General features: G+C 31.7%; 2 protein-coding genes across 2 annotated transcripts; one reads left to right on the top strand and one right to left on the bottom strand.

Annotated features, from left to right (window-relative positions):
- Positions 1 to 218: 218 nt before the first annotated feature.
- On the bottom strand, positions 219 to 3,860 carry LOC113387743 (tyrosine-protein kinase FRK-like). The gene is made up of 2 exons (XM_026625111.1): positions 3,751 to 3,860; positions 219 to 1,182 (listed from the first exon to the last, which is right to left on the bottom strand). Exon 2 carries the CDS (start codon positions 836 to 838, stop codon positions 365 to 367), a length of 474 nt encoding a protein of 157 aa, XP_026480896.1. The 5' UTR covers positions 839 to 1,182; positions 3,751 to 3,860; the 3' UTR covers positions 219 to 364.
- Positions 3,861 to 9,435: 5,575 nt separating this feature from the next.
- On the top strand, positions 9,436 to 10,188 carry LOC113388569 (zinc finger MYM-type protein 1-like). Its single transcript, XM_026625939.1, has one exon. The coding sequence runs from the start codon at positions 9,436 to 9,438 to the stop codon at positions 10,186 to 10,188; it is 753 nt and encodes a 250-aa protein (XP_026481724.1).
- The last annotated feature ends 1,523 nt before the right edge of the window (positions 10,189 to 11,711 follow it).

Raw genomic sequence — 11,711 nt, 5'->3', positions numbered from 1 at the left:
AATTTAAATTACCATATAAAAACAAATCATAAACCAAGTTTATTAGAATATGAAAAAAACTTTTATATAAGTTAACATAAGTTTTGACTAAAGTTTTAACATTTACTAAAAAAATCTGGAAAACAAAAAGATTCTGAAATAGACTAGGTTGAATGAAGAAGGAATATTCGAAGGAATTTTTTGGTTGGATTCAGGAAGAATAAAAAAAACTAACAAGCTAGGATAATAACACATGTTGCATTACATAATATGTAAATACAGTAGACTGAAATATAATGAAAATATATAGAATAGATTAATAATGATAGATTATAGATTAGTGTTGATAATCTTTTACATATAATATTGGTAAGTATTCTTCTTTTTACTGGATCATGGCCTTCAATTCGGCAAAAGTTGGTCTTTTCTTTGGATCTACATTCAAGCATTTTGGTATTAAGCCAATGAATTTCTCCATTTCTGCAGTAGTCACCAAGTTCTTAACATCTTGGGGTCTCATCAAATTGGTGAAATGTTTCGAGTTATTATTTATATGCTCAAGTACATGATCTTCATTGATTCTATCATACGGAGTCTGACCCAATGAGAAAATTTCATAAAGGACAATTCCAAAAGACCAAACATCAGATTTATTCGAAAATATGTCCTCCTTTATAGATTCTGGACCCATCCATCGATATTTAGGATTGTCGAGTTTTCCTTTTATATAATTTTGGCCATCAGGAAGAACTCTCATTTCTCGCAAACCACATATTTCTATATCGCCGTCTTTGGTCAGCAAGATATGTTTCGCAGCTAAAGATCGATGTACTAAATCCTGGCTTTCTAAATACTCCATGCCGTCAATAATCTGCCGACAATATGTAGGGAAAAGTTCTTCGTCTATAATAATATTCTCTTTCTCTCTTAAATAATGCAACAAAATGTAGTCTAGTTTTTCAGTAATGATGTAATGTTTTGGAGTTTCGATCCAGGCAAGAACTTGCGTATATTTGGATGTTTCAGTGATTTACTTAAATTTATCTCCTTCTTAAAATTTTCATGTTCTTGACTTTCCACGCCATCTATTGTGGTTGTTACCAAGAGTGGCTTTCCTCGAAATGTACCAGATCTTACCTCTTTAACTTCGTTTATATTGAACTTCGCCGATTGTCAACTCATCAAAGTGAACCACAAAAAAGGCTGAGGAATTAATAAACAGAAATTAATTATTTCTATAGGTTATAAAAACAATAGTGTATAAAGTTTTTCTAAGTAATTAGTATTATCAACTTCCCGAAGGAGAAGTTTAGGTTTCATAAAAAAATCCGATTCGCTAATTTTATGTTTTTTCGACGTTCAAGCCATTCTGAATCGAATGAGACCAAATTTGAAAAAGTATGTGTGTGTGTGTGTGTGTGCGTGTATGTTGAACAGATTTTTGGCCGTAAATCGACGTTTCTCAAAAACGGCTGGGCCGATTTCAAAAAATTTAAAAGCCGATCGATGTATCTCCATGAGGACTATCGTTGCCTGAGTTTTGTGCGACGATCGGCCGGGCCGTTTCTTTGTAAATTGCAGAAAAGTGAAAATTGAATCGTCTCGTTCTGTAGCCCGCGCAATTCTGAATCGATTTTGAAATTGAGAAGAATATTTGGGAATATTGGTGTGAGATATTGTTGGGGTGATCGATTTACGATATAAAGGTCGTGCCGACGTTTTTGTAATAAAGAGGTGACGATTTTATGATTTTATTTGACAGTGACAGAGATATCATATAGTCTTGTAGATCATACTAAAATATTATCGGCCCTACAACAAATCGTATTTAATTTTGAAAATTCTTCAAAGTTTGCAAAAAATTACTATCGTTTTTTGGCATTTATCAAAATTAGACCTTTGATCGATGTTTTCTCAAAAACGCCCTGAACCGATACCAGAAATTTTTTATATATATGTAATTTGATGTATTCAATGAGGACTGTCGTTTGTGACAACTTTGTGAGACGATCTGTCGAGCCGTTTCTTTGTAATTTGAAACTAGTTGGTTTGGTATTTAGCCTTGAGGCAAGTTACATGAACTTCCCGATATGTGTAAATAATCGATTAATCAAACAAAAAAATGTGTAAATAATATACTTCATCAATCCTACTTTAAAAAAACGATAATAATTTTAGTAAAGTTTGACGATTTTTTAAAATTAAACTACTTGTCGCAATGCCGTAATATTACAGTAAGTTCTATAAGGCCATGGTGTATATCGCCAAAAAAAGTTCCATGAAAATCGGCTTAAATTTTTTTTTCAACAGTTAATTATAAGAAAACGGCTCGGTAGATTTTCACCTAAAACTAATCAGTATCATTCCCAATTAATATCTTTCGAACAGTTTTTGATTTTTTAAAATCGGTTCGGTAGGATAAGCTTAAATATGGACGAAAATTGAACACTTTTTTTCAAATTGCAAAGAAACGGCTTGGCAGATCGTCGCACAAAACTGACAAACGATAGTCCTCACCGAAATACATCAAATGGCTCTTAAATTTCTGAAATCGGTTCAGGCACTTTTGAGAAAACGTCGATCAAAAGTCTAATTTTGACAAATGTCAAAAAAACTATACCAATTTTTGCAAACTTTGACGAATTTTTAAAGCTAAACGAGTTGTCGTAGGGCCGTAATATTTTAGTATGACCTAGAAAACTATGGTATTTACCGTCAAAAAAAAAAACTTAAAAAACGTCGAATTTTTTTTTCTAAAACGTTATTACAAGAAAACGGCTCGGCCGATCTTTACCAAAAATTTTATTAATTAAATACTAATCAGCACGATTCCCAAGCAATATCTATCGAATGGTTTTTGAATTTTCAGAATCGATTCAGAATTGCGGGCTAAAACGTGGGCGAAAAATTTTTCACTTTTCTGCAATTTACAAAGAAACGGCCCGGCCGATCGCCGCACAAAACTCAGAGACGATAGTCCTCATCGAGATACATCAAATGGCTTTTAAATTTTTGAAATCGGTTCAGCCGTTTTTGGAGAAAACGTCGATTTACGGCATAAAAAATCTGTTCACTCACACACTCACACATACACACACACACCACACACACACACACTTTTTCCAAATTTGGTCTCATTCGATTCAGAATGGCTCGAAACGTCGAGAAAACATAAAATTAGCGAATCGGATTTTTTGATGAAAACATAAACTTCTCCTTCGGGAAGTTAATGATAACTTTTTTCTCAAAATTTTTTTTCAGAATTTTGAAAAAAAAAATTCAAAATTTAAAAAAAAAATTCAATGTTTCAAAAAATCAAATTTGCAATTTTTTTATAATTTTCAAAAAAATAATCAAAATTTTGAAAAATTAAAAAATATATCAAAATTTTCAAAAAAGAAGAGAATGTTCACAAAAAACTCCAAATTCTCAATTTTGGATTTTCAAAAAAACAAAATTAGAAAATAATAATAATAATATTAGAAAAAATAAACAAATATTTTCTAGACATACATAATAGTTGTTTGTAGAATACGCTCGTTGCTCCACAACAAAAAAAGTATTCTATATAATTCTACACTACCCAAAGTAGAAGTCTATGTTTTCATCAAAAAATCTAATTTGCTAATTGTATGTTTGAGACTATACTTTGAAAACGTCTAAAAAATGACACAAACACAAAATTTTCAAATTTAGTCTCATAAAAAAAGACAGTTCAGAAAATTAATATAAAATTTAAACTTCTCCGGAATAAGTAATAATATTACTCACGATAAGTTCCATTGCAAACAGCAGCCAATTTGGAATCCTCCATCTTCTATTAAAATTCACTAACGTTGTCACTTTCAAGTAATAAATGGAAATGCGTGTTGCACTACGCCCTATCAATAGATATATTTTTATAAAATAGATAGGAATTAAAAAAAATTCTGATAATAATTTTATCTGCCGCTCTTTCGATATTATTTCTTGGAAGAATTGAAAAAAGCAATAAACACCACTTTATGTACATCAATTTTATTGCATTCGCCAAAAGATAACAAAACGTATACAAGTTCTTGTTACTATATTGGATAAATGGATAATATCAATTTGCGATAATGCTCATGTTTCTTTTTCAATTTTTAAACGTTTGCATAAAAAATATTCCGACGACTAATTACGAAAAATAGGCCAGGCTGACGCTTACCCGAAACTAATCAGCAGTTTAGTTTTATCAAATTTTCAAAATCGGTTCAGGATTTTTGGCTAAAACATCGGCGAAATTTTTCACTGATAATTTACAACCAGTTTCAAAAAAATCATCACTCAAAATTAAGCAATAGGAAAACTATTCTAAAGATTTTTGAATGTTTCAAATCGGTGCAAACGATTTTGAGTAAACGTAAATACACAAGTCAAATTTTCGATTACAGACACACCTATAATTTTCTCAATTATTCGGTCAGAATTAGGGTTTATACAAAAACCGACATTTCAGAAAAACGGTTTTCGAAATGTAAATTTTTCAGAAAACCGGTTTTATCGGTTTACGAACTTTATATAAAAAGTCAATTTTTGCTCGACATATCATAACTAAAAGGTTTACTACTGGGTATCCTTTTAAGCATCTATTTTTACTACTAGCAATCTAATTACTAAATGTCTCTTAAAGACATATTGAGTATTAAAAAAAATTATCGGCAAAATTAGTGTGATTTAAAGCAGTTTTTGACTGAATTTATTTAACGTTCAATTTTATGCACTAAACAAATTTATTAACTTCCCGTAGGAGAGTTATAGTAATGGGCCGAAAATCTAAAATGAATTTTTTGCATTTCTCGACGTTTTGAAGGTTTCTGAACATTTCGGCATACCTCAGAAAGAATGGATGTGTGTGTGTGTGTTTTGTATGTCCGCATTTTTGTCTACGTTTTCGGGCGCACGGATGAACCGATTTGAATGGTTTAAAAAGCATTCGATCCTTATTGATAAGGAGATGTGCTGATTACTTTTTGGCAAAGGCAGGTCCCAGGCAGATACAGAGCTAAATGTGCAAAAATGACAATTTCTGAGTGAATTAAGCGTCCGATTTGAATGATCTAAAAATCTTTCTGCTTGTATTGACAAAAATTGCTCTTGACGATAAAAAATTATACATTTTTTTTATTTCCATAAAATATTTTTGTGATCTTGGATTAAAAATTAAAAAAATTACCCCGGCTAAGCACAGTTTAAGCGCCACTATGGTACAAATGTTTAACCAAGTGCGTTTAGACTGTTTATGTACTGGAGCACTTTTCCAATTTTGTAAAAACTATTGAAAAATGTGAAAATGTCGCCAAGCTAAGCACAGTATAAGTGAAAATGTCGCACAGAATTATTTGCAAATGCGTTTAGACTGTGACTGTATGGCAGCACTTTTTCAATTTTGTGTAAATTATTAGGCAACTATTTTTTTTTGAAATTGAATCAAAATGAAATGACGATTTTCAATGTTCTGGAGATAAATTGATTCATGATTTACATTTGATTTGCTCAGACATAACAATAAGATAGCAAAAATAATGAAAGTTACAGTATTTGTAATAATATATTTGAAAACGTTTAAAATTTCTTGAATATTTCATTACGGTACGGGAAGTTCCAGCAATTTGTCTTAAGGCACGATGCCATACACCACTAGTTTTACTTTTTAATTAGTAGAACAAAGAAATAATAGTTGATATGAATAACTTTGAAAATGATTTGTTATTCATGCATGATTTTCACACATGAGAACATAAATATTTTTATGATAGTCAAAGAAAAGAGAAATTCGAATAAATAAAAATAATACATTTTTAAATATTTCTAACTTTTAATTAAAGTAGTTGGTATTGGTATTTTGTCTTGAGGCAAGATACATGAACTTCTCTATATGTGTAAATAATTGATCTAATTAATAAAAAATAAATTAATTATAGAGTGATTAAAAGTATTCCGAGTGGATTTATTACACATCCTTGAAAATGAAAAAACACGTTAATCGGAGTATTTTCTAAAAACAAATTTTCAAAAATCAACAATTTTTATAATTGAACCAGTTTCCGTAGGACTTTAATGATTTAGTAAATTCATTAAGACCAAGTAATATATCGTTATACCAAGTAAATCATCTGATTTTAGTTTTAACAAACGTCAAAAAAAACTACTCATTTCTCAAACTTGGATGAATTTTTAAAATTAAACTACTTGTCGTAAGGCCGTAAATTTTCAGTAAGTTCTATAAGACTATGATATATATCGCCAAAAAAAGTTCCATGAAAATCGGCTTAATTTTTTTTCAACACTTAAAATTACAAGAAAACGGCTCGGTAGATTTTCAACTAAAGCTAAACAGTATCATTCCCAACTAATATCTTTCGAATAGTTTTTGATTTTTTAAAATCGATTTGGTAGTATTAGCTTAAATGTGAATGAAAAGTTTAACACTTTTTTCCAAGTTACAAAGAAACGGCTCGGCTGATCGTCGCACAAAATTGACAAACGATAATCCGCATCGAATACTGGCAATAGAATTTATCATAATATTGGAATTCGATCTGTAGAGAATTTTAGATCTCTCTTGCACTTATGTTTAATTTTGGTGAAAAGTACTCAATATTAGCGATATTGAGTAGTATCGATACCTTTGGCACGATACTTTTTTGGAATCGATAATTTGCCTCGATTCTTTTTTCAGTACTCGGTATCGATATTTTGCCTCGATACTTCTAACACTATACACAACTAGTTACTATCTTGTTTCAACTAATTACTTTTAATAACTCCATTTGTCTTTTACTATATATTTTTTTCAAATTACGTTCTTAATTTTTCAAGTGAAACTTCATAAGTTTCGTTTGTGCGGAAGTGCGCAGGTGCGGCAGACCAGAAGAAAGAGGAGAGGTTGGAGGAAGTAGGAAGAAGGACGCCTCCTGTTGTGTATTAATTAAGTTTATTAGACTTTTCTTAATTATAATAAGAGACATTTTGTTTTTTTGTGTTTTTTTATTTTCGAAATTATATTGAACATCTGCTACCAGCCGGCGACTGGTGTGTCTGTGTCTGTGTGTGTATGCGTGTGAAACGATTTTTCACATTAAATCGTCGTTTTCACGAAAACGGCTCGACCGATTTCAAAAATTTAAAAATCATTCGATGCATCTCGATGAGGACTATCGTTTGTCAGTTTAGCGCGACAATCGGTCAAGCCGTTTCTTTGTTGTTTGCGTCCACGTCTTAGCGCGCATTTCTGAATCGATTTTGAAAATTCAAAAACCGTTCGAAAGGTATTGGTTGGGAATCGTGCTGATTAGGCCCGGGCCTAGGGCGGCAAAATTTGGGGGGCGGCAAATTTTTCAGAATGTCAAAAAAAAAATTATACGCGATAAAATGTCTCGATAATTTATTTCAAGGATTAATCCTGATTTTTTTTATAAATTTACAGATTGTTTTATATAAAATAGAATGTAAGTCGTAATGGGCGAGTGTAATCATCGTATAACAATAACATGTCTCTTGGTGGCTATCCAGAAAGACTTTTTAAGTGTTTATTCATGATCTCAAATGTCGTTCAAGTTTAATTTATTACCGCAACGATTAATAATTTATCTTCAAAATCTTGCATCGCAAAAATGGTTAGAATTTCAAAAAAAAAAAATCTTTCAAACTTTAAAACAAGAGTGTTTACTGAATAAAATTCCAAAAGTTTCTAATTTTATGAGAACTGTGACAAGTTCAAGAAAATTTGTAAGTGATGGTCAGCAAGCATTAGGTTCATCTGTTGTAAGTATTTTGATTACTTGTTAGTATTTTTTTAAGAATAACTTGAAAAAAAAAACGATTTTTTTAATATTTTTGAGCTTTTCGAGTTTGCGTCAATCGACGTCAATTTCGATGTAATGAGCTTAGTAACTTACCGGATGCTAAATTATAGTAATTGCAAAAAAAAAAAATCAAATTTTGCCAAAACGTTCAGAGGGCATTTAAGCATGCAGATATATAACATATATCCAAATACTATAAACTATCCTACGGAAAGTTAATTATGAATATAATAATGTCAGTTGTATATTTTTGTTTTTAGCCGGAATTAAACGCTACTTCAGCACAAAATACAGAAGCACAACCAAAACCTTCTTTATTAGAAGATACAAATTCAAGCAGAACAACTTCGATTTTTTTTATCAAAAGATGCGAAAGAAAATTTATTAGCAACCGATACGATTCAATTGAGTGATGATCCTTCTTTCTGGAATTTAAACGATGAAACACGAGATTTTATAACTAGAAACGGTATACCAACAAATAATGTAACAGATTTTAAAAATTCGAGAAATGTTTATAACGATAAAACGAGATTTTGTTCTGAAAGTTTGTTCAAACGGGCTTTGAAAAATGGAGAAATACAACGTCGTGAGTGGTTAATATATTCAGAAAACTAGTGGGGTGGGTGGCATCGTGCCTTGAGGCAAATTGCTGGAACTTCCCGTACCGTAACGAGATAATCGAGGAATATTAAATGTTTTCAAATAGATTATTATAAATATTGTAACATTGTCTAATATTTATAAGAATTATATAAACTGAATTGCAGAGTTGAAATTATTTGTTTAAAGTATATTAGAACTTTAATCAGAATTAAAAAATATATCTGAATTATTTTCGATATACAAAAAATTAAAAAAAAAAAAAATGATACAAAATTTTTTTTCCAAAATCAATTATTTTGTTAAGACAAGCAGAAAGTTCTTTGAATCAATTGAATCGGACGTTTACTTCTTTCAAAAACTGCCATTTTTTGTATATTTAGCTCTGCATCTCCGAAATCGCTGGGCCTGCTTTTGCGAAAAACTAATAACCCCTTCTCCCAATCATTACTAATTGAATGTTTTTTAGATCATTCAAATCGGATGCTACGTTCTCTCAAAAACTCGATTTCTATTTTTTGCACTCTTTGCGCCTTATCTCCGTAACTGCTGGACCTGCTTTTGCCAAAAACTAATCAGCACATCTCCTTATCAATAGGAATCGAATGTTTTTTAAACCATTCAAATCGGTTGATCCGTACGCCCGAAAACGTGGGCGAAAATTTGTATCCATACATACATACACACACACACACACACACATCCATTTTTTCTGAGGTATGCCAAAATGTTCAGAAACCTTCGAAACGTCGAGAAATGTCAAAATTTTCAATTCCGATTTTCGGCCCATTACAATAACTTACCCTACGGGAAGTTAAAAAGGGTCGATATTTTGTGCTCTATGCTTACTATTTGGTAGAAGCGGTGAAGTAAACGCTTTTACTGGTGACGAATTTCGAGATTGGAAGAACTCAAAAGCGCGCATTGAAGCTCATGAAAACTCTGATTTTCATAAAACCAACGTTAGTCACTTTCGAGTGTTCAAGTTCGTACTGTCATTCAAGGTCGTGTTGATCAACATCTAATGAAACAGCTCGATAACGAAATTTTATACTGGAAAAAAGTTTTACATCGAGTAATTGCGATCGTTAAATCTCTCGTCATAAAAGGGCTGCCATTCAGAGAACATTCGGAACGAATTAGAGATCAACATAATGGAAATTTTTTGGGTTCTGTCGAGCTTCTTGCTGAATTTGACCCATTTTTACAAGAACATTTAAAATTATACGCGCATCCTGGTCGTGGAAATACCTCTTATTTGTCTAAAACAATTTACGAAGAAATAATATCATTAGTTCAAAGTAAAGTATTGAAACATATCACCAAGGAAGTGCAATCTGCTAAGTATTTTAGTGTAATTGTGGATTCTAAGCCTGATATTGCTCAAGTAGATCAACTGACAATAATTATTAGGTATGTACGTGATAATGGCGAAATTGTCGAAAGATTTTTAGAATTCATTCCAAATACTGGCCATAAGGCTCAAGATATTGAAGATGCTCTATTAAAATCTCTTGAGAGAAATGGTTTGGATATTATGAACTGTCATGGTCAATCATACGATAATGAAAGCAATATGTCAGGTGTATACTCAGGAGTGCAGTCAAGAATCAAAGCAACTAACCCCTTAGCAGAATACTTTCCTTGTGAGGCTCATTCCTTAAATTTAGTGGGAACTTGTGCAGCGGAATCTGTAACCGAGGCTGTCGGCTTTTTTTCTACTCTGCAAGAATTATACAATTTTTTACCATTTCAACCAATCGTTGGGAGATCTTAGTACCGCATACAAGTTTAAGAGGGTTGTTCTATTTTTGTTACAAAAAATGCAAGGTATTTGTTTTTGTTTTTCTCGAAATATATTGATTATAGAAACACGCGTTTTTTTTAAACAAAAATTACAAAATCATAGAATATTAAAAAATTTTTTTTTTTTGTCGCCGTCATTTGTTAACCAGGGGGCGCCAATTCGGCCTTGCAAAATCGATCTCTTTTGCGGTGCCACAGATAAATCCGTTGCGCATCGCCTGAAACAAAAAAAAACGAAACTACGTTGAAGAAGAAGGTTCAATCCAGTCCCCCTACCAAAATAAAAGAAAAAAAAGCAAAAAGGAAAAAAATGGCAGCTATTTTTTAAAAAAAAGGTGTTAAGAAGGGCATTTTTTTGGGATGAGAAGCTTCGCAAATTTTTTTTGCGTAATGTTATCAAGTTGTTTGAGGTAGGGGGACTAGGTATTGCAGTGGTGAACAAATTAAAAAAAAATGCAAGTCGATCCGACAAGCTAGATACACCATTTAATTTAATGTACTAATACACCATGGTGTTCAAAGGTGCTGACACATTAAAAAGGTCATGTGCATGACGTATTATAATGAAAAAGAGAGCAGCTGGCATACAATAGCTCGCGGAGCGATGAAAAAAACGGTTCAGATGATCATACATATAGAGATATATAAATCTATAACTTCGTCAAAAAAATAGATATTGAGATTTTTTTTTTAAAATAATTCTAAGGTTTTTAGCTTTCATAATATCAAAAAATCTCAAAATCGAAAAAAAATAAATAAAAAAAGAACAAACAACCCCCTTAAGACTCAAAAGCCTTTCTCAAACTCGTTGGTCTGCTCGACATGATGCTTGTTACGCATTAGAAAAAGAGTGGTCTGGCACAATTATTGCATTGAAATTTATTGCCGAAAACAAATATGAAAAACCTACAACACGGTGTCAGGCTAGGGGATTGCTGCAAAAGTACAGCATTTGGAAACAGGAATACTAGTCGTTGTTTGGAATGCAATTTTGGAACGCTTCAATGCTGCTAGTAAAAATTTCAAGACTCAAAATCTAATTTATCATCTGTTTCACAAATGTATAGTTCTTTGGCATTATTTTTACAGGACATGAGAGATAAACAATTTTTCGAATACGAGGAAAAAGCCAAAGCACTTTCTGGGGTAAAAAACTATTATCATGACAACCATCGTAAAAGAACCCGAAAATTTCAGGCAGACGAGTCACAAGAGCATGAAAGGGTATTTTTATGTGGAGAAGAAAATTTTTGAATAAATATTTATTATCGAATTTTAGACACTTTAAGTGTTCAATTGGCGGGCCTTAAAAGTTCTTATCATACGCTCTATGAAAAATTTAATATTTTTGACTATTTGTCTGAAATGGAAACTAGAGAATTAAAAATTCGGGCCGATGAGCTAGTCACTAAGTATCCTGAAGATTTGGAAGACACATTAGGAAATGAATGCATTCATTTGCAACACCTACTCATAGAATCTTTTTCAAGTAAG

This window comes from Ctenocephalides felis, unplaced genomic scaffold, assembly GCF_003426905.1.
Source record: "Ctenocephalides felis isolate EL2017-DRISC unplaced genomic scaffold, ASM342690v1 CF-g0.4_SCAFFOLD_03572, whole genome shotgun sequence".
Taxonomy (NCBI): Eukaryota; Metazoa; Arthropoda; class Insecta; order Siphonaptera; family Pulicidae; genus Ctenocephalides; species Ctenocephalides felis.
The sequence above is the reverse complement of the archived record's forward strand: the minus strand, read 5'-3'. Positions and strand labels throughout refer to the sequence as shown.